Genomic DNA, 22,710 nt, shown 5'->3' on the forward strand with positions numbered 1-22,710 from the left:
ATGTAAAGGAAAAGTGAGTGGAGAGACAGAATGGATAGGTTAAGGAACAAAAATAGAAATCTGAAATGTGGAGAAAAAGGCAATGAGAAACTGTGTGGCTGTGGTAATGGTGGAAAAGTGGCTTTTCAAAAATGACGGACGGATAATTTTTTATCCATTCATATGTAGCTGTGACTCATCCTTTAAGCGCAGCCAAAAATAGCTTTCTTGCCAACTGCACACACAATATGTTTCCCCTCAAATGCATTCTTGTTGCTCAGACTCCAAGTCTGAGCAACAATCGCTGGTAATTCAACAGGAGTTAGAAAGCTAAGGGCAAGGAAGGTAGAGAAGTGCGCAGTGGAGGCAAATATATTCTAATATACTATATAGTTTAGTACCAAAATGTCACCTTGGCTGAAAAAGCGCTGTATGTTCTATCCAAAATCTTTCACCCCAGGAATGCATAAATGCTGTAAACCATTAGTTGTCCACCATGGATTGTCTCGCTCTGCATTATGTTCCCGCAGACCGTTCTCCGTCCTCCTACTGCTGTAGCTTTATTGCAATAATAGTAGCAGAACATTGTTTAAGCTGTTGTTCCACTTAGAGAAGCTATTCACAGGCCAGAATCAATATGTGCCACCACTGCTACCATTAATTTTACAGGAAGCCCTGAGTATCAGAAAATGTAAGCACAAGCAATACACTAATGCTAAAATTAGAGGCAGTGTTTAAAAATCAGCATCCAATGGGAAATAAATGATCAGCATAGATCTAAAGACAACAATAACAAACAGAACACGGATTATTTGTGTTCAAACCACATCTATGGTAAATTCCATGTGAGCATCACCTGGTTGTGAAAAAGGAATGCCTAGAATAGCGTGGTACTTTCACATTGTTTGTTCACACCTCCCACACTTCCTAGATGGACGGTGCAAACACTGAAAGGAGACAAAACATATTAAGCACCTAAAAAGTGCCGACCCCTGAATTGGAACGACTCGAGCTGGCAGTTTATCCGTGGGCAGAGGAGCTCTGCCTCGACGGACTATTTATCCAAGGCTTACTGTTTACAAGACGTTCAGCTCAACCCTGGAGCTTTTCAACTCAGAATTCAATTTAGGCCATGCCCACACCAAGGAGCACACATCTGATCCCTAAACATGTAGATCTGGTTCTGCTGGAGGCGCTGAAGTCATTTTTTAAAAGCTGGTTGTCGACAGAAAAAATACACACATACAATTTAAAAGGATATAATAGTGAGATAAGGAAACATGGTTATAGGGGTTGATAAAAATATATTTCCTGTAGATTCACTTTGTCAGCTTTTATTTTTCACTTCTTAACATCTATATCACAGCTATGTCATATAATCCAAATTTCTGCTCATTCACATTAGGAGCATTCAACCAATAGTCGTTCCTCCCACTCATTTATACCTACAGTATATGTCATACTCCTGTTACTGTCAGAAAATTTTAATACTTAATACTGGTCTAGTTACATAAATACGTACATAATGTCAAACCAGTTTATTATAATGTATAGTCTAGTAAAGAGACAACTTTGTGTCTTCGTGTTCAGCATTTATCACCATGAGTGCTGAACTAAATACATAAATAAAATTATTTACTGATCTAACAATATCAAAATATCCTAATTCATCCCTGGGTCTTTATGAAACCTAAAATAAATCTTCATATTTCAGAGCATCTAAATTAGGAAGCTCAATGCTGCAGTGCATTGGAGAGTGGAGACACTCAGCAGCTAGGGTGCCAAGACAAACAAGCCAAGGAACACGAGCCATGTGTGAGCCATAACAAGATGATTATGGTGGTGGCAGCAAGTTACCGCTGCCTGATATGGAGAAAAAGGGAAGGTGCCATGTCTTCTGCCATTCAGGGCTGCCAGACCCACAACCTCTACTTTGCAACAGGGAAATTAGTTTTAATTGATGAGCAGAAAAGGTAAGATGCCATAGTTCCCTAATATCAGAGGTTATTGCTATTTTTTTATCACTCTGTCTATCCTGGTGATCAACAAAGCACCACCTCAAGTTTCTCTATTTGTGTTCACCCTGACTCTCGTTCCTAAAACACGATTTTGAAAAAGCTGTGTCAAACCTTAATCTCCTAAATGTGTGTGGCGTCGCTTGAATAATAGCTGGTGGTAGCCAGCGTCTTGTTGTGTGACCCTAAACCAACCATCCGGATGCCAGGTCCTGGGATAAGTGGCACTCAACCCCTTCAGCCAAGGCCTCCATTTTGAAACAGTATGCATTCTAATGTATTAGACTGGCTGAAGGTTGGAGTGGGGGGTCACGGGCAACCGAGGTGTGCGGGTATGTACGTGTGTGTATGTGTGTGGGGGTGTGTGTGTGGGAGACAAGTAACGGCTGCTATTCACAACTGTAGATTGCCAAGGCAGCCAGCCTGTGCCCCCATGGTATGTAGACACTGTCGCTGCTATACACAAGAGGAGGGAGAGAGGGGGGAGGACTTGAATCTGTTTGTGTGTGAGAACGAGCGATAAAGACAGAGAGGGAGTCGGGGACAGTTTACAGTACGACTTGCGGGAGACAACATCTCCAACGCCTCCAAATAAAGTGAAAACATCCCATCGCTAACCAACAACGCGAAGCCAGACATAAATACGGAGCCATCAACAAACATAGTGTCGCTATGATGGGAAACAATGACGTCTTCCATTTCTCTGCAGTGGTGTTTGCTTCATGCTAAGAGAATTAGTCACTGGACTGAGCTGAAGCAAAAGCAAAACCTACAGCTTAGCAAAGACATGCCCCTCGTTTGAAACTTAAAGAACAACATTTAAAGCAATTCTTTGAAAATACAAACTATAAGAGACCAGTTGGTTTCTTCAGACTCCAGTGACAATTTGTTGCTTCACGCGGAAGAAGCACTCTGAGCTCTATCATCACACGTCAGATGACAACAGTGCCAGGCTCCAAACCACTCATTAGAATCATTATTTCAAGGAAGGGAACAGGCCTATGGCTCATATCCTTTCATTGCCATTGCATCCTGTCACAGTATGGTGCAGGCAGACAAAGATGTCAACATGAAACGGAGCACAATCCAGAGCGCTGCAACAATCCGGACCGAAACCACAGGAACAGCAACACGGGAACCTGTTCATGATATGATAATGCGTCTTCATTATTACAAATATTTGGCATCTCAATAAACCCCTGCCACCCGTGCAACGCATGCCTATCAGCCAACTTTTACTGCAATGAATGGATGTGATTTGGCCGGGTGCTTCTGCAATCAGTACATCTTGTTTAAACTGAAATAGATTTCTCACCCCGGCATAGTTCAGCCAAGAGGCAGAGCAGCCTCTCTAAAGTAAACTCCCACAAAAAGTGCAAAAAATAAAAAACACACGCATTCATCTAAAAAATCTCCAGCTTAAGCAAGTTACTTTGCTACTGGCTATGTCAGAATGCTACTACACTATGGGAGGATCAATAATTAGTTCTCAAACAGGGTGTGAAACAAAACACAGGCTGAACGCTGATCACAGGAGCGGGAGATTTGAGAATAAAGGAAGGATGTTGAAATGCTTAAATTGGAGCTGCAGTTGGATTTGCAGTGTTGACGGCTCCCCTGTCTGGGTGTCAAGCGTGTACCGTGGGTGTGCTAAACAACATCCAAACATCCCCAAATCCCCCAGGCGCCTTTTGAGAGGCAAAAGAATCTGGGAAAGGAACTGGCTGAGAGGAACAGGAGTGGAGGTTGGTTGGAAGGAGTGGTGGGTGGAAGAGAAAGATATAGAGAGTATGTAATAGGCAGAGAGAATCAATGGGTACCCCCAGAGCAAATAAAAGCCATGACATCATCGTATGGCACGGAGCAAGGAGTCGGGTGGCGAGCAGAGAGAGAGAGAGAGAGAGAGAGAGAGGGGGCGAAGGGAGAGCCGAGAGCACCCACAGTCACCCATTCTGCCTCGCGGGGCCCGTCCTCTGAAATGGATAAGAGCCGAACAATGCGCTCCTCAATGAATGAGATCCCAAATCCTGGAGGAGAAAAACAAATCACCAGTGGGAAATGGGGAGGGCGAGGGAGGGAGAGAGATGGAGAAGGAGACAGAGAGAGATGGAAGGAGAAAGGAGAGACCCTTAAAAAGGATGTGCACACAAAGCAACAAAGCATCTCGGGGCATGTAGAGCAAGGCAAGTAGCGACTGAGACAAAGCTGCCTTTGTCCAGCGTGGCTGGTGGGTGGTTGGTGTGAGGGATTTCAACTCGGGAGCGTTTCCATCGCAGCTCTCCAATATATTGATCGGGGCCATGTAATCCCTCAAATGATAAATGGAAAGGTTGCATCCGGCATGCGGGAGGTAGGAGCCGAGCTTTACGTAACTTGTCAAGGCAGCTTTGAGGCTGCCTCAGAGTTGAGGCGGCTGCTCGCGACGCCGTTTTGACTGAGACACGTGAGTCGGGGGAGAGAGAGGGGAGGGAGGGGAGGCGGGGGTGATGTTAGAGGAGCCTCTGATCACAGCACCTCCTCGCAGAAGTCAAAATGGGACGCTTAATTGCATTCCTCATCACGCAGAGTTAATAAATAAAGCCGCAGCCTTCGCTCACAGGGCTCAACATGTGTGTGTCGGTGCGTGCGCTGTTGTGTGCTTTCAAACAAAGAGCGTCCGTTCCTCCGTGATTACGGCACGGGAGCTGTAAGCCACAACACGGAAAATAAATTAGAATCACAAGAAGGAACCTCTTTCATGTCTGATGCTTTGATAACACAAACAAGCAGGTTCCCACAAACTAGAATTAGTTAGCTCATAATTCGGAGCTAGCTGGGGACAACTTGACACAAAAATCTCAAACAATAAAAGACTCGCCCATGAATAAGTCACCAAAAAAGAAGGAGGGGAAGATAGAAGTGGATTGTGACATTTATTTTTGGGATCAATAAAAATGAAGGATGCTAGAGAAAGAATGTGAGCGTGCTCAAAGCGGAGGAATAATGCAAATGTGAAAGACTCAAAGATGCTGCTAAACTGATCTACCAGAAATATTCAGCAGCACTCGGATATGAATGAGCACAATTATCAGCAGGGCTTCTGTAAAGCATACAGACACTCGTCACTCATGAGAAACCTGAAAGATACAGCTGCAGCTATTCTTTGAGCCCCACATTTACTGACAGATTACTGAACAAGTCGGGCACCGTATCCTCCAGCAGCAGCAGTGTTTGGGAAATAAGCTCCAAAGCCACAAGTGACCAGCTAACGGGAGGTTTGTATTTCAATATATTGATTTCAGTCCTACTGTGTGACATTCAGGAAAGAACACAGAAGAGATGGTTTTTTATATGATTTGGCCCGAAAAGGTTGCGTGGCGCAAAGGAAAACAAGACAATAACCAGGACTGAGGAACGAGCCCCCTAGAAAAAAAGGCCTTTGTGAGTTTGTGCCCAAAAGCTCAAAGGTGCTGACCCTCATCTCTAAACTCTGATCTTCTGCTTGGAGGAGGAAGCAATTAACACACTTAAATAGCACAAACAGTCTGGGAGGTCACTCACACGCTTCGTCTTAAGTTAAACAGGGCTCCGGTGCTGGAAAAATGGCTCCTTGGGCATAAATTTTGATTGAACCTTGAAGTGTCAGAGGAGAATTTATTTAGGGAATCCCTCCCTGTTGTGGCCTGGAACTGCATGTAGGAGTGACATTAGCTCGCTAGCTCCTGCCGCGCCTCTTGGCAGCCAAGCGTGTTTACAATAAATATTGAAATCTGCGGTCGGTGCCCTGCGAGGGGATCCTCTGTGTTATAAATGTCACCGTACCCTTGGTCGACAGAGCGCTGGCTCATTCTAATGCCACAGGACAGAGACACGGAGACACGGAGAGACACCACGACCGGCGAGGGATTTCAACGTTCAGACTCATTACGGCTGCATCAGCGAGCCTTTCCTTACACGTTTGTGAATAAAAAAGGGGGACGGGTCGCGTGGAGAGCGAGCCGAGCAGAGCCAGCGCCTTGGCCCGGACCCGACGATAGCAGCGTATTTTTAATTAGTTCCAGCTCAAATGGTGGTCGGTGGAAAACGACAATAACACATTCCTGCCCATCTTTTTTCCCAGGTTTTCATCTGTTGCTGGTTCTAAATCACCCGTGGTGCTCGCCGATACCGCAGCCGAACTGCAGCCTTATGAACAGTCACGAGTTGACGCTCACGTCTTGTTTACAGACCAGAAGGTTCGGGAAGCACTGAACCAGACGACTCCTTGTCCAGCGCTGGTGCTTCGCTCCACGTGGCACAGGAAGCCTGACTGTTCCACATTTGTGCAACAAGGGAGCTCTTTTAGGGTCAGGTCGATGGCGGTGCCCATGGCCATATCTGTGGGCAGCGCTGTGACGCAACCACAGGCTGCGCTCGCTGCTGTAGGTACTTCTAAGAAGATACGATCCACTCATTAAAAGCCTTCACGCCGTTTCTTCTCCAGACACAGAAATAATGATTTTCCACCTGTCATACACATATACAGTACTTCACTATATCTGAAGCTTTGTACTGCTGAGATTAAAGGTGCAACTGAATACAACATTGATGTGGTAGTATTTTTAAATATGAATAATGGTCATGGGAATACGTATCTCATCACTTATATGTTTAATTTCATATAATATACCTATTATTATCTACAGTATGTCTTATTCATCTTTTTGTATGTATAACCTGCACCGGTTTCTCTCTTGCATAATCCTTGTGTGGCAGGTGAAACTCAGCAACTTTAAAATGACTGAAAAAAGACGTGTACACATATGAGCAGCCAAAAAGAAGGCAGCACGGAAGCACCGGGTTCTGGGCACAGAGCCACCGAGTGCTGTTTTTAGTTCCTTCTCTTCAAGCGCAGCTTCATCCCACAAAGACCAAACCTCTATGGACAGCGCACCTCAGTATTAATATTGGTAGATTGTGTTCTTTTTATTTATATCTGTGCAGCTGGAATAGAACTATATCTGGTGATCTGCAAGCATGCTTAGCAAAAGAAACCCTGTTAAAATACAGATAGCAGCAAACACTGGTGCTTGTTGTGATCTGATGAATGAGAGGCTTGATACCATCTACTGTAAATCATAATAAGTTAAACTGCCTGAGGTAAAGAGATATCCCATACAGTACATGGTTCTTATTATTCCCTCATGTAACTTGGCTCACAGTGACTTTCACTCTCCTCCCTGTTATCTTGATTGTCACCTTCTTGTCCTTTATTTTATCTCCTTCCTCCCCCAGTGTCTCCCGTCTTGTCGTTCTCCTGTTTTCCCCCTTGTCGTCTTTCTTCTACTCTCTGTCCTTGCTATCACCTTCTGCTGCATCAACAGATCCTTCTTTCTATCTCATGCTTAGATCCCGTTTCTCCTCTGACTTATTTTTTCTTCTGCCAACAGATCACTCGCAGGTCGTCCTCCATCTCGGGTGTTTCTCCTTGGGGAGAGCGAACCAGCTATGCAACAGGTCTCCTGTCATACATACTGACTGTGACCGTTTCACGTCTTGTCCTTGTAAGAATAAACTAGAGGGTTTCACTCTTGAAACATTGAGGGTAAGATGTGAGGTCATGCAGCAGACTCCATGTAGGAAACAGCAGCTTTCCACTGAACCTGATACAAATTCACTTTGGAGAAACAGAGGTTCCCCTGGGTGGGAGGACTGCTGCATTGAAGAGGAAACAGTGATCTATAACTTCAATATATACCCTGAGTCCACATATTAGAGGCCGAGAGGGGAAAAATCCCTGACCACAAATTCTTCTTTATCGGAAAACACTAAACAAAAGCACCATAAAACATAGTCGAATAATTTCCCCCAAATCTGTGGTCTAACATGTCAGCCACTGTACTGCACATGGACTGCTTGTCACATATTGTTTGGTGAAGGAGATGTGAGGCTCCCTGGCAGTCCCTCTCCTCCTCAGGGAGAGTGCTAATGAAGCAGGAGGCTGGTCAGATGGGGGAGTCGCTAACTCTCCACTTTGGTTCCAAGCAATCAATAATATACAGACTGGCCTCCCTCTCTTTCTCTTTCATATTGTGCCTTTATCCTCGTTCATCTCATTATTTTGCTCCCTATGCCTTGCAATATTTATTTTCACCTATGCTCTCCCTCTCTCTCCAGCCCCCCCTCCTCCAGCCCTGCCCCGTTCCCTGCCACCTTAAATCCTCTAATTTCTCCAATTTGCAGTTTTGCCCCATCTCTTCCTCTCTCTTCTGAAGACTTAGCTGTGAGGGTGTTCTAAATCTGCGCTGTAATTAGTATGACACTTGCAGCTGTATTTCATTTCTATTTGCAACTAAATTACTTCTCAGTCAGTGCAGTGTTTTGACATTACAGAAGTTGTGCTGAGCAATTCCCAGAGACTTTGGGAAAAAAAACAAACTTACTGACAGGAAACTCTCAGAAAACACAGATGGAAATTTTAAAAAGCCTTCACAGTCAAACTGCCTTAGTACAAAGTTAAAGGAGGTGCCCTATCCATCTCAGCTGCTACACTGCCCCAGCGACAAGCTCCAACTTGTGAGGCAACAGTGCCCCCTGCAGCTCATCAGAGGAAGTGTCCCTCACTTATGTTCAGTTGATCTCGCCACACTTTTACCCATCCTTGTTTCAGCCCTCCAGTTATCTCCTCCCACAAGGGGAATTGTGTAAGTGGATTTAAATAAATTAATGCCTCCATTGCTAGCCTGGGGAAAAACTTTGTGCTAAATTTGAAAAAAAAAAATGCTTTTGCGTTCGCAAAGATAAAGATAAACATATATTTTCTCTGGTTTTTGCCTATAGCTCTACATTTAAGACGGCAGCAATTTGAATATGTCACGGCTAATTCCACGTTTAGGCTGAGCCGGCATTCTTGAGGGACTGAATACAAAGCAGAGTGCCAGAAAGACACTTGGCTAGTCAGCTGGAACAGTACTATCAGGCTCAGAGCATAATCAATCCCTCCATTTTGTGATAAAAACTGCTTTAAAAAAGGAACCAGTCAAGTGCCTGAAGGCCACCGCTAAAATCTTCAGTATGAGTGTCAACAAACAGCAATCCTTTGTAGGACGTTCCTATGTGAGCTTGTTAAACGAATGGCAACAACAGTCTAGATATTAAACAAATCAAAGAAGATGAAAGCTTCAAAATAATGCAATGTGAAAGAGAAGTGGCCTTGTGCTACAGATAGGAGGCAAACCTTCCCCCAGTGGAAAAGAAAGAGATCAGTGAGGGATGCTCAGGAGGCTATTGGCGATTCGGGTAACTAAAGTACACAGCATTAACTAATTGGCATCCAAACAAACTCTAGTGGATATGAATAAATGGAAACGGTAGGAAAACTGAAGTGGAAACCTAAAGCCACAACCAGCATCATGTTTATTAGAGGTTTTAAATTAAATATTTAGGGATAGGCCTCATTAAGGCTCCGCACCACAATGATTAATGTAATACTTTGTTTTGAATTAATGCTAATAATAAAATGTAAGAGTAAGTATAATTAGCTAAGTAAAATGAATATAAATGCATAGAAACACATGTCTAATCATCACTAATGACCTCAGCAGGGCAGGCATCTACCATGAACCTGATGCATATTGTAAACAAGGCTGAATACGGTGTATAAATAGATGCAGTTCAATGCTTGGTACAATACAAGCCTGTAATAGATGCACATATACAGTCCAATTCCAGCTACAGCGAGCGTCTCAGAGGAGAACAAAGACACCCTGGAGGTTTCAGATAACAAGCTCCCTGATCTCTGGTCTTTACACTACAGTTACTCTGGAGCCAGATGTACATGTACCTCTGGGTCAAGACAGACACCGGTGGGATTACATCTATTAGCAGAGAAACCAGGACAGGCTGGAGACGCTTCTCATTTGCCACAGAGGACTTGTCTGATTACAGAGGACTTTAAGTAGGAGTATGTGTGTACAATAAAAGACTAAACTCGTGCAAGCAGAGGATAAAATGAGTATGTGCCCAGTGTGTCAGTGTGTGTGTGTGTGTGTGTGTGTCAGTGTGTGTGTGTGTGTGTGTGTGTGTGTGTGTGTGTGTGCGTGGATACCTCAGAGTCCTCACTGCGAAGCCCCAGTTGGAGGACAGCGCTGGGAGATTTCAGTCTGGCTTGGCTGGACTGGGCCATCTGCAGGTTCAACTGCCAGCCGACATACTCCAGCTGAAACACAAAACCCAGCTCTTAATTGGCCTAGTCACATTTTCTAACATTTTATTACTGAACACCACACATAGACTTTTGTATTTTATTTCTATACATTTATTATTAAATGTATTCTTTTGTTTATGTATATCAAGGTTAACTCTTCCCCATCATTCTGTTCTTGCAGTTTGCAGGCATTTTCACTGTTCGGATTTTGTGTGTATATAGTTATAAATCTGAAAATACTGGCAATTAAACTTTTTGAACCTTCCTTTGGAGCTTAGAGACATTATTTGGATGCGTTGTAGGGCTGCAGCTAATTATTTATTCATTACTGATTCATCCAAAAACCCAAGAGCATCTGCACACCAGTAGATTGCCCTCAGAAAAGCAGTTTATTGACTCCAAATATGTCGTTTGGTTTGTACTCTATGACATACTTGTATTTAATAACACACATCTAGCTGTTAACAACTGGATAGAGGTCAAATGCCAGGAACTCTACGTTGAGGAAGGCTCTTAGATGAGACACAAAATGTCTCAAACCACCTCAAGCAAGTCCAGTTGTCACCAAATTGCTCCTTTGGGACTACAGTGACCTGGATGAATGTCCTACACATTCAGCCGTTTTCTTCCCCAAGCTCTGCTTATAGAGGAGAGGAGTAACTGGTCATAGCACTGGATTAATTCAATGCAACTCTGCTACACAGCTTGTACATTGTAGGGTTGTCTCACTATCACCCTCCTTTATAGTTAGGTTCTTAATAGGATGCTGCTTCAAGCCACTAGAGTTAGTACAAGTCATAGAATTTGACTTCCATTAATGTGTTCAGGTGCCTGTCTGACAAAAGCCTTGCACTGTCTGCTGACACCAATCCCACCATCCTGGCTGATTTACTGAAGACACCTCATCAGTCAATAGTAGCAACATGACAGATTAGTAGCATAGTCAGGGCAGGGCAGTTTAGTGTTTTATGGTGCGGTGAGAGGCCATAATAATAAACCACATGTGAATTATTGGGTCTGGATGCTCCAACAGCCTCCGTGTACAGGTGTGAGGGGAAGAGCGTGGGCCACATTACTCACAACACAGACAACAACCACATTAGCCCGAATAAACACCACAGTGAAGTGAAGTGATACTAATTTATCTTAGTATGCAAACTGAAACACAAGCATATGTTTTTAATAACATAAAAAAATGAATAGCGAAACACAACACAATAGTAACTAAAGCACAATCTAATACATTTTATTTCCTTCTCATCTATATTTTTTAAAGTAAATGAAGAAATCAGCACTATTCACTGCAGGCACAGGCAAATCTCTGTAAACAGCAGGGTTCATTAAAACAGCAAGAGCACAACAAAGACTAAGTGGAGCATCCTGTTTCCATACACGCAGGATGAATCCCAAAAACAATTGCTGTTAAATCAATCAGCAGTAAACTAACATGATGTTTGGCTTTTTAGCTTAAACTTTACACAATCATGCTAGTCAACAGTCTAATAATTATTACCAAAGTGGGTGTCCCCTTTGCTTTTTATTGTTAATTTGTAATTCATAATGTTACTAGGAAAACAATAATTGAGAATTTCATACTTTATTATTCGGTAAGTTACAGGAAGACAAGCAAGTTGAAAATCATTTTGTTTACCGTTCCTTAAAATCTCTTACACAGAAATCTGTAAAACAGCCAAAGGTCACAAAACACTGCTTTCTGCTCAGCAGAAGAGGAGAGCAGTGTCTCATGTGACTACTGCTCTAAGTCAAAGCAGTAGCAGAGGGCATTGTTAGGATCAATGGGTGTCACAGGCTTCTGCTGGAAGCATATCATCAGGAAACGACTTAGACAGAGGCAGGTGCGACGTCAGTGCCCTGAACTGATGCGTACATGCTGCTTATTTACTGTGTTAGATCTTAATTTCCTTGACTTTGAAAGGAATCCTGTTTGAAGTGTCACTTCCTAATCAAATCATACAGGAACATGCTTTTTAAAAAATTAATGTGACAACTGGAGCTGTACAAAAGGAGGTCATTCCTAATATGGAAAGTTAGATGTGCTAAGCAGCCAGTTTGAAAACCTTTCTTTAATAACTCAGTGGTACACTTACGTTAAACCACGATCGGAGTGGTGAAAAACAATGGTGACTTACCTTCCTCGGGGCAAAGATATTTTGCTTTAGCTTCTCCACCAGCTCAGGCCCAGCGGTGGCCCAGATCTGAGAGAAAACCTCAGCCTTGTCTGGGTTTAGATGAACAGCCTCCAGCTGCTGCTGCAGAGATGCTGGCTTTACATTATGATACACTGCCTACAGAAGACAGAGGATGGAGGTTAATTACGGTACCATGAATGCTGCTATTAACTATGCCTAACAGCCTTTTCCGAATCACCTTTGCCACTGCACAAAAACCAACTGAAGCAACAGTGACCCCAGCTGGAGAATTGAGCTCATAACGTGGGATAGGCTAAAACTGATCTGATGCATTGAAACATCAACGACCTCTCAGAAAAAAATATTCTTAAAAAATAAGAATAACAATAATAGGCTCTGTGCAGGAGAATCCACATAATAAATGTTTATGAATTAATGACAAGTCCAGTCAAACCCTTGTAAAGAAATAGGATGACAGATGAAGTTCCCTCACCTGCTCAAGTACGAAGGCCGATGTTTCCAAAACTAGATGAAGAGCCTGTTTATCCAATGAAAGGGCACCTTGAAGTTTTTGCTCCTCTTCATCACTGAATATCCTCTCGCCCTGAAAAAAACACAATTTACTGAGTTGATAATTATTATAGCTGTGATTTTCAGCTATGACATATCAAATTCCTTTAGTTCTTTGATTGAAACTAAAATAAAACAGGCAAATAATTTTTGGAGTTACTGGCTGGAACATTTGACAGCCAGCAAATCTGTGAAAAACCCCAGATGATTAACAGGCCTATGTGTGCGTTCAATAGAGCCAAGTGTGACTGATGCCTCAGCTCCAGTCAAGTCATTATGCATGCACTGCTCTCTCTGGCGCTAGAGCTTTGCTGCAAAAGCCTCAAAAGCCTCTTGTCTTTGGCACAGGCACCGCTGTGCACTCTCTGTACCTTCAGATGAAGCTTTTGTATGATGCGGGAGATCAGCCTGGAGAACTTGTTCACATCAATAGCATTGATGAAAGTCACAGCTTCTTTAATGCTGTTTGGGAAGAAGAAAAAAAAGAGCTGTCAGTGTTCACGACGGCAGCATAGAAAGTTCTCAGATTTTTTGTGTATTGGCCAGGTATGGTGTCATATTTAAAAGTATCCCTATAGATCGACAGCAGACACGTAAACTTCAAAGAGAAATTTGTGACAACGTACAGCATCGCCACATAGCAGTGCTCTCTTTATTGCGATAGGTTGCATAAGTTGACTTGATCTTAATCCATTTACTTTAATCAATTAAACACACAAAAACACATTTTAAAATACTTAGAGAATAGCTAATATTGAGATACCTGCAACCTTAAACATAAAAAATGTACAGTACACACACACAAACAATTTGACAACAGTAATAAATGTATAGAAGATGAATAATCATTTCCACCATACTGCTCACTATACTTACAAAAACACTGGTTTACACTAGTGCAGGACTAATTGTAGCTACTGTATAACGGCTACTTGAAGAAATGAGCAAAATGGCTTCAGTAAAACATATAGAAAACCTGATGGAAAAACTGTTAAAAAAAACGTTCAATAAACCGGCCACGTCACTCATTCTAAGACTAACTGCCGAACTGAATACATACTCCAAACCACAATATTGCTAACTTTCAGGATGACACACTAAGCTAGCGGTAAATTACAGAAGCTAAAGGTTGCTGTTAGATACTGACACGAGGCTTCGCTCACCTCTGTGTTTCTTTAATGATAGAAGTCATAGTTGTCTGAAATAAAAAAAATGAAGATTGGTGAAGTATCAGAGCAGCATGAACATTTTCCTGCACACGGTTGTTTTTCCGGCTTCCTGTAGTCACACGACGTGTCACGTGACAGTCAAAGCTGCGCTCCCGCGCGCAGTCACGCGCAGGAAAATCAGAAGAATGAGAACCGAAATCTGACGGAACTTCGGAACGCAACTTCCGTTCGAAAATGCGTTTAACGTTTGCCTGAGAATATAAAAGAAGAGTCAAACGTTGGACAAACATCGAGACTAATGGCAGGAATTTTAGCAGATGCTTATTCTTTTATTTTTCTGCAAACATCAGCATATTTGTCCTGGTAACTACAGTTAAGAATCTAAATTAGGTCTTAATAAATAAGTAGAAATAATTTTAATAATTATAGTTCCTTACACACAATCAGCGCTGCTTTCAGTGAACCATTTTAGCTCATGCAAAAACAGGACGCGCTTCTTGAGTTTCAGCAATTTATTATGTTGAAAAAGAAGTGGAACAAAAGTCGTGCACAGATTTAAATGACAGTTTGTCATGTAGTGACAAATCATTTAAAAATATTTTGCATACAAACAAACATTTCAGCATTCATCCATTACACAGCATATCTGCAAAATAATCTTTATTGTTTATATTGATTTTACAAACAAGCTAAAATGTACGACTTTCAATACTGTAGCATACCATTACATTTTGGTGTTTAGAAGGACTTCATTTAGTCTTCTCCATCTTGGTATAACCAAACTAATATGTTTGGCCTAAAACGTCTGCCATGCTGCCCATTAGGTAAACATTTTAATAAGCAGAATTACTTCAAACTTAAACAGATCGGTCCTGTAGCAGCTGAACGTCAAAGACCAACCCCCAGCGAGGCAGAAGGAATGTACCACTGATAAATACTTCATTACTTCTTCAGAAACAAAACACAGTAAAATATTTTTCTCTTTATTAGCAAACTCAAAGACATAGTGTAACACCAGAACAAGGAGTGTCAAATCACACAGTACCTTTAGGATGTACCATTTTCATAAAAGATAGTAATTTGAGGTTTTGGTAAACAGATTGCATCACGGTAAACACTGGCTAACATCTGCAGGCTCAGGATCTCGCTGCCACTATTTGAAGGAAGGTAAATTTGGCACTTTTATGCTGATGTCACCAATGTTGATGTTTCTGGGCATTTCCGGGAGATTCATGTTCTTTACAGCTGATACAGCACGAGCAGGAGCTCCTGCAATACCGGCCTACACACACACACACACACACACACACACACAAACACACACACAAGGAGGGTTGATAAGATCAGTCATTTCAAAAACAACATGCTGTACACAACAACACACTGAACACAGGACACACAGTGCAAAACAGCACTAGACAAAACAGTCACCTGCAGACACAATGCAAAAGCACCGACAGCTACTAGGACGGACATGTGCAAATGTACATTCAGATGCCTTCATAGCTTCATATGCACATGCATTACTCAGTTCTATAACGGTTTACATCACAACCAGAGCCAATTATGAATCAACTGTGAGGACATTCTGTACTAGACCATTCACTAGTTCTCATCAAATGGACAGAAGGCAGCATTGCTTGGAACGTGAACCCACCGGACTCTTGAGGACCGAGAAGGGTAAAAATGCAGAGAGAGAATTGTGTAAAGCAGAAAAATGGATTTGTGTGTGAAGATGGATGTTTGGGTAGATACGACTAGAATGTCTCTGGAAAAAACTATAAGGAAACTCATTTTTACTAAATATAGGAACAAGAATCTTGTGCGGTCTACACATTTACAGTGATGTTAGGGGGATGAAACGTGGCTGATGGCATACGTAACGTCACGATAATCTATTTTCACCTGTATAAACCACGTCAAGTGGCTGCACAGCACCTACAGTACAGCAATAGGACTTCACCCTGTAGCGCCATCTGCTGGTAGGAACTGGTATCCAGCAGTAGAAAACCAGTGGCACCAATAGGGAATCAGTGGGTGTAAACCATCAGTCACCTTTCACCTGCTGCTGGTTGTAACCCCAGTAATACTGAGCTACAGTGGGAGGTCTAGTCTCAGGGTGAGAGGAGGCACTTCAGTCTGACACAATGAATCTCAACGTGAGGAACAACTTGGCATTTTTATTAAAAACACATCTGAAGGTTGTGAAGATTCAGATTTTCTCATTTCAAGTGTCAGTAAACATTTGAGAATCACTGCGGCTTGAGATCCCAAACGAATCTTTAGCAGACAGACCCAAAAATGACCGGGCTGCTTCAAAAGCGAAGGAAGCTCATCAGCTCCCTAATGAATGCGGCCATGAATCATTCAGCAATATCGCACAAACTATGCGCGGAACGTAGCACTCTGCCCTCCGGCTGTTTACTCAGGGTTATCGCTTGTCTGGAATGAAGGAGCCCCGTGTGTGCAGAGGCGACCGCCATGCTAACGCAGAGGAATGCTGACCCAGCACGTGGGTCCAGTATTCAGGAGACTTGTTCCTCGCACCGGGTCGCCTGGAGACCCACTGTGAAAGTGCATTACCGTGGGGTTCTATACGAGGCGCCGGGTGACTAATGCACACAGAAATAGTAACACCAGCTGTGGAACGCACAACAGCGGTTTGTTTCTGTGATGTGTGGAAGGTCAGCGCCCGAAACTCCACCAATCACCACACTGTGTGTTCTTAATAAAAACGCAAGGTGGAAAAATACCATTTCATCAAACCGAGGTTTTACTGCATGCGCCTGTGTTTTTCACAGGAGCACAGCTGACGTAAAACATAAATAATAGACGCGGTGAAGAAGCTAGAAAACAGGAAAACAGTGCAGGACTATTCTTTATAACCATCATCTCTATAATATAAAAAGGAAATTATCTCTGACAAGCAGATTTGCTGGACTGTGTTTTATTTGTTTGGCCACTTTGTCCTGTACATGTTGTGTAGTTATGTAAGGACAGGGGCATTTCTGGGTCTGCCTCGAAAGATTCCTGGAATGTTAGTGAAGTCAGTTTACTGTTAAATGACGGGCCACGTGAAGAGACTGGGGGGACTAAAATCTCCGGTAAGGTTACAGCACTTGGTTGTAAATTTAGCAGTACCTGTGTCTACCTGTCCTGCCTGGTAGACTGAAAGATAAACGTCTGTAAAGAGAGAGAAGAATGGAAAGAACTAGACAGGGTCAGGGAAAAGAGGAATGAGGAATGTTAAAGCAGATTAAAGTAATTACAGTTTATCTCCACAGACAAAAGTGATAGGACCCATCGTAGACCACATCTGTGAGCTCAAATGTGGCTGAAAGCTCGTAAAAAAGAAGGAAAAGCATTTTATTTTAACTAAGTAGCATCAGAAACATAACAGCACGTCAACACAGACACTGATGCATGAGGTGCCAGTGCTGTTTAACATTAGCATCAGTGCGTAAACGCGTCCTGTGGTCTAGGGTGGGTCCAAGATGGAAGAATCAAAGCAGCTTCAATGAATAAAGAACAGTAAGTCATTTCAAAGGAGGATTGTGTCAGGTTAAAAGCACACAATGCAGCCTGACTGATTATTGTTATCACCTTCATTCGTTAACACCAAGATGGATCACACTCGACAATGTCTCTATCTCTTCACTTTATGTGAGCAACGAATTACATCTTTTTTCAGTAATAAAAAAGTAAAAAAACAAAACAAAAACACTTTGCATAAGTAATTAGACATTACTGCTGCAGTCTGAGTGGATTTGGAAATAAAGCCAAATATCAGCATGGTTAAGATTTGGGACTATTAAAGGCTTAACTTCACGTCATGCAAAACAGAAATGATTTCATGAAATTGTCTCTGGCTGTCTGTCTAATTAAGACTTCCCACTATATGAATGGATGCTTTTCAGCCAGCAGAAGCTGTATGGGAGGAAGCTTTGTCCTTGCATAGAGCCCATATCTAAGCGAGGACACTGGCTTACAGACGCCACCAAACACACTAGAAGGTGGATACTTCTAAAACAATGTGCAACAGCCCAGCATCAGCTTGTTTTCATCGCTATGTCAGATTAACATGATACCAGATTCATTAATCACAAATTCTGGAAATGCATTGAACGTGTGATGCCCGTGACGTGTGTGTGTCCTAATCGGAGGGAGGAGGGGGAGCGTCTGCTACGTGTTGGTCTGCGAGTGGAGCAGTGCAGCAGCAGGAGGAGAGGCCGGAAATAGGAGCACAAACACTCAAGAGTAGGTAGAGTAGGGGGCGTCCACAAGGTCACGGAGAGAAGCATGCGGGTGCAGCATACACACATGCCTGCATTCTACACGGGAGCTCCGGTCTCAAACGGAGGACGGGCAGCGCCGGCCTTACCTCAGACTTCTCCATCTTGTTCTGAGCGTCCACCTGCGTGATGATCTCATTCATGTTGGTCTCCAGGACCATGCCGCCCATCACCATCTCTGCCAGGATGTTGTGGACCTGAGAGATTGGATTCATGTTTTAATATTAATCACGTGTTAGATTTGGGTGGAGTCACTTTCTGTGTGTTTATTTCCACACATTTTCCACAGAGTGATGAAGCATATATTGTATACACAAATTCTAAATGCTAAGTCATTTGTGCACTCGGGACATTGGCCTACCTTGTCTACATGAAAAATTAAGTCAAGCTCACAGACGTTCTCGAAGCATTTGTCCAGCGTTTCCACAAACACCTAACGCAGGAAGAATTACATTTAGAAAACACAAAACACAGCGGCTGCGGCAGCGCCAGCCGCCGTAATCTGGATTAATTTCCATCGCTTTACCTGGATTAGGTCTAAAATTCCTAGTTCGCTCTCCGAGGAATCCACACAGAACACAAAGTAGAGCGTGGCGTAATGTCTGTAGATCAGCTTGTAGTCTGATCCTCCAATCAACCTGAACGGGAAGAAAAAACAGCAGGATTATTCACAAAAAAGGTTCGCAATCTGACAAATAGGCACAAAAACAAGTCTGTGGGGAAATTATAGTCACAGAGAACAAAGCAGTCTTGACCTCGACCTGATTTTACTATCAGCTCCTAAGTATGTCATGACGCAGACAGAGATAACAGACACCTGAGGAGAAGCCACGGGACGTTTGTGGCCTGCGTGTAAAGACGAGGACAGGACGTCCACCTGACACCGATCTGTCACTGGGGACGACGTTAAACATGAGGTAGCTGGAGCCACAGGAGATGATGGAGAACCGGTGTGGAGCAGTGGGAAAACAAAGCTTTTCATGCTCTCGCTAATACTGTACATACTGTGGTGATGCTGCTCAAAATGTACAAAATATCCAGTAATGCTGGTGGTGTCTCAGAGAACACATTCAGAGGTAAAACGACACCCAGCGCCTCATTCATGAAAAATTAAAACCCGCTTACGCTCAGCTGTCATTCACCATTCATGCGGGTGTAATGTGATTCCTGTGACGTGTCAGCAGGTGAATGATCTGCCAGTAGTGCAGTAGTTTACCAGCAGGCTCCTCACCGCACCCACGCCTCATAACTTACATTCCGCCTTCGAGGAAGTTACAGACGTTCTCGTCCCGCTTCGAGACCAAGTGGAAGGTTTCTCTGATGATCTGCTGCTCCGTGTCCTCCGTCTGCAGATTGAGGGAGGAAACGGAGGCTGTTAAACAAAACAAAAGCTGCCGCTGCTCAGGAGAAGGGGGCACTTTGGAGATAAACTAATCGTTCTCTTTGTGCTGAAGTGTCCACGGGCGACAGACGTAATGATTCCACGGGCTGAGCGGAGGCAGGCGCGTCCCATTGTTTGCTAATGGCTGCGATCGGGTTTGAAACGTCAAACAGCCGCAGGCGCATTTGCAAGAATTCACCGAAAGAGCAGATCTGATCGTGATTTAGGCAATAACATATGAACGATGAATGAAAATAGCCCGTGCATCCTCAGGTTTGAGGACGGAGCGTCCGAAAACGAAGACCTGGCCTCTCTCTCCACCAACAGAGGCGGCCCTGGACGAGGCCACGTCCTCCCAGGGTCCTTTGCAGGTCAGCGAACAGGGAGGGGACGGCGTCCGGGCCCAGCGGGCTGCAGATCTGAGTCCAGCATGTGACACAGCAGCAGAGCAGCAGAGCTCACAGTGATCCGCCACAGTCACAGAGAAGCGTCAGCGTCAACGAGCAGCAGCAGCCCGGGCTTTGGGGCCTTTACTGGACCCAGGGGGTCCGGGTTCCTCCTCCGGAATAAATTACACCTAAAGAATCCTGAGCCGACGCATTCATGTCATGAGAAGACAGCGCGTAGAGGACGGCGGTGGTTCCACAGGTCTGAGGCCGTTTGTGTAGCGTCGAACCCCAGGAAACGCGAGCGAGGGCTGTGACGCTCAGCAGCTCCGTGTGTGTGAACTACTACATCCTGCCTGCAACAGATGGCGTCCGCATACAGTACATGCAGACGCCTCATAATGCAGAAATGTGTGTACAGCATATACCACTGCTGCACATGCTGCTCTCAGGCTTGTTTCTACCAATTAAACCGTTCCACTTGACATTGAGAAAATGAAAAATGTGACATAAAGGAAATTATTAAAGACCCTTATCTGATCATTACAGCCAGAATATGCATTAGAAAACAAGCGAAAGGAGGAAGCTGAAATCACAAATCACTAATCAGCACATCTTCATATTTGAGACGCTGCTAGCGAGAGTTCTCATAAGCAGTGATTATGAGCATTCATTAAGCACCTGTGTCCCTGCCATTGTTGCAGTAGTGATATTACTGGGGGCATTAACCTAATTATGAGAAGATTATGAGCGTCATCCACCTGCAGACCTCTCCTTCAGCTTCACACAAGCGGCTCCGACGCGGTGACTCGGGGCTGAACACGAGTCACTCACGAGGGCCTCGACGAGGTCACGTGACACAAACACTCGCTCCAGCGCCTTCGCCGCCACAGCTGGTTCCGTAAGAGCTGGGCTGGTTCCGTACCAGCTGGGCTCGGTCCAGCGGGTCCGGCGCTCAGCGGGGACGCGGCGGCGAGGCTGCAGCTCGCGCGCGTTCAATTATTCATCGCTCGCGCACCGGGATCCGCGTGCGGCAGCGGCGCACGACTGGGCGGTGGTGGAGCGCGCACACGCACGCACTTCCCCGTGATAGTTTCGCGTCTTAGCACCGAATCAAGTGTTTTCACAACAGTTATTCAGTGGAGGTTTCACCGGCGAACCGACGTGCGTTAACAGCGTGACAAACCACGGCGATGACACAAACGGTACTCACGTAATGCTCGTAGAATTTGGACAGCCGTGGTTTCCCGTGGTTGTTGAATATTAAAATGGCTTTTATCATGATTGTGGCTGGGGGGGAGGACACACAAAGCGATCAGGCTGTCGGGGACGCGTGCCTGACAACTCCCCTGGACCCGGATCAGGCTGCGTTCGGGGCGAAATCCCGGCTCGGTTTCCAGCTCAATGCGCGACAGATCGAGCTCCGCGCCGCTACAGCTCCATCGTCTCTTCACGGAAATCGTCCACGTCAGGAGCGGTCTCCGCTCTCCTCCTCCTCCCGCAGCTACAGCAGCCGCAGTGGCTCAAACCTCCGGCGTCCGCTCGCCGCCGGCCGCAGAGGAGATCATGCTTTATTCATGCGGCGCCCACTTTGGTGGCGCGGTATCAACGCAGACTGTTGCCAGAAATGTTCATGGATGATATAAAACCAGGAAACGTTACATTCGGTTCCTCCCAGAATGAATTAATCCGCGACAGTAAGCGTTCAGGTGCGGTGTGTCTAATTAAACATCCTGTCCACCTGTGGAGAATCACGTTCACCTGTACAGTATAATTCAAGCCAATACAGCAGCTCTGTCACCAAGGTGATAATTCCTCGTGTTTGAAGTTGAAGCTTTCAGAAAGGCGGTGATTCCACTACAAGTGTAGGTCATATTAAATTGGAGTATTGTGATTGTGTGGCATGCAATAGAATTATGGAAAAGATATGTTGCTGATGTTTCCATGGTTACACCACGTCCCACATCCCGAGTGAGTCCGGGAGGCCACATGCAGTGACCCGTGTTGGAGTACAGGGCTTAGGAATCGTGACCTATCACCTCATCTAAACGGCTCAGATTTATTCCCACAGGTATTTTTCTCCCCAGCTGACAGAGCAGCGAGGCGTCAGAAGATGACAGAACTGCTGCTACTTGCTGAGTGTGAGCACATGTCATGTAAATAAACCTGTGCTTTCTGCATGAAGTAATAATATTCTTAATTTGCTCTGTGTTTGAGCCACTAGGTGGCGCAGTGGTACGTCTAGTGCTGATGATGTGGCACCTCAGGGGAAACTTGGCACGAGCCGGGTGCAGGGAACATTCTCTACTTTCACTGCTGCCAGCAAACAAGAAATCCTCAACATCCACCTCGGGCTGAAGGGATTTGCTATTAACAGGCAGACACATGTTGGAGGACTCCAGATGCTGATGCTGGAATATTCCAGCTCAGCCGCAGTGTGAAGCAAAACCTGTGGAAGTCAGTATTGTCTTCCTGGCAAAGTGCCTTTGAGCAAAGCAGCATTTTGCCGTTGGTGCCTGATATTTAGCAGCGACCCATGAGCCAGGCTGCTGTTTTTAGCTCGAAGGCCGGTGTTTAAGGAAAACGTCTGAAAGTGATTCATGA

General features: G+C 44.3%; 2 protein-coding genes across 7 annotated transcripts in view; both read right to left on the reverse strand.

The window, feature by feature from the left end:
- The window catches only part of commd10 (COMM domain containing 10), a 41,320-nt gene extending 27,105 nt beyond the window's left edge, over positions 1 to 14,215 (reverse strand). For 2 of the 5 annotated variants that reach the window (XM_055511534.1, XM_029163083.3), the window contains exons 1-5: positions 14,042 to 14,215; positions 13,250 to 13,340; positions 12,802 to 12,912; positions 12,309 to 12,464; positions 10,060 to 10,170 (exon numbers count right to left, since the gene is read on the reverse strand). In XM_055511534.1, the coding sequence (XP_055367509.1) occupies positions 10,060 to 10,170; positions 12,309 to 12,464; positions 12,802 to 12,912; positions 13,250 to 13,340; positions 14,042 to 14,070 (498 nt within the window). In that variant the 5' untranslated portion in view covers positions 14,071 to 14,215. The remainder of the gene's footprint in view (positions 1 to 10,059; positions 10,171 to 12,308; positions 12,465 to 12,801; positions 12,913 to 13,249; positions 13,341 to 14,041) is intronic. The other 3 variants (XM_029163087.3, XM_055511535.1, XM_029163085.3) reach the window with 3 other exon arrangements.
- Positions 14,216 to 14,541: 326 nt separating this feature from the next.
- LOC114862713 (AP-3 complex subunit sigma-1) lies at positions 14,542 to 21,789 on the reverse strand. 2 transcript variants are annotated; one of them, XM_029163313.3, is made up of 7 exons: positions 21,320 to 21,789; positions 19,594 to 19,685; positions 18,866 to 18,977; positions 18,701 to 18,772; positions 18,429 to 18,536; positions 17,189 to 17,230; positions 15,211 to 15,329 (listed from the first exon to the last, which is right to left on the reverse strand). In XM_029163313.3, exons 1-6 carry the CDS (start codon positions 21,386 to 21,388, stop codon positions 17,195 to 17,197), a joined length of 489 nt encoding a protein of 162 aa, XP_029019146.1. In that variant the 5' UTR covers positions 21,389 to 21,789; the 3' UTR covers positions 15,211 to 15,329; positions 17,189 to 17,194. The 2 variants fall into 2 exon arrangements, with proteins under 2 accessions (XP_029019145.1, XP_029019146.1); XM_029163312.3 differs by lacking the exon at positions 17,189 to 17,230 and having other exon boundaries at positions 14,542 to 15,329; positions 21,320 to 21,778.
- Positions 21,790 to 22,710: the final 921 nt, after the last annotated feature.

This window comes from Betta splendens, chromosome 9 (genome assembly GCF_900634795.4).
Source record: "Betta splendens chromosome 9, fBetSpl5.4, whole genome shotgun sequence".
Taxonomy (NCBI): domain Eukaryota; kingdom Metazoa; phylum Chordata; class Actinopteri; order Anabantiformes; family Osphronemidae; genus Betta; species Betta splendens.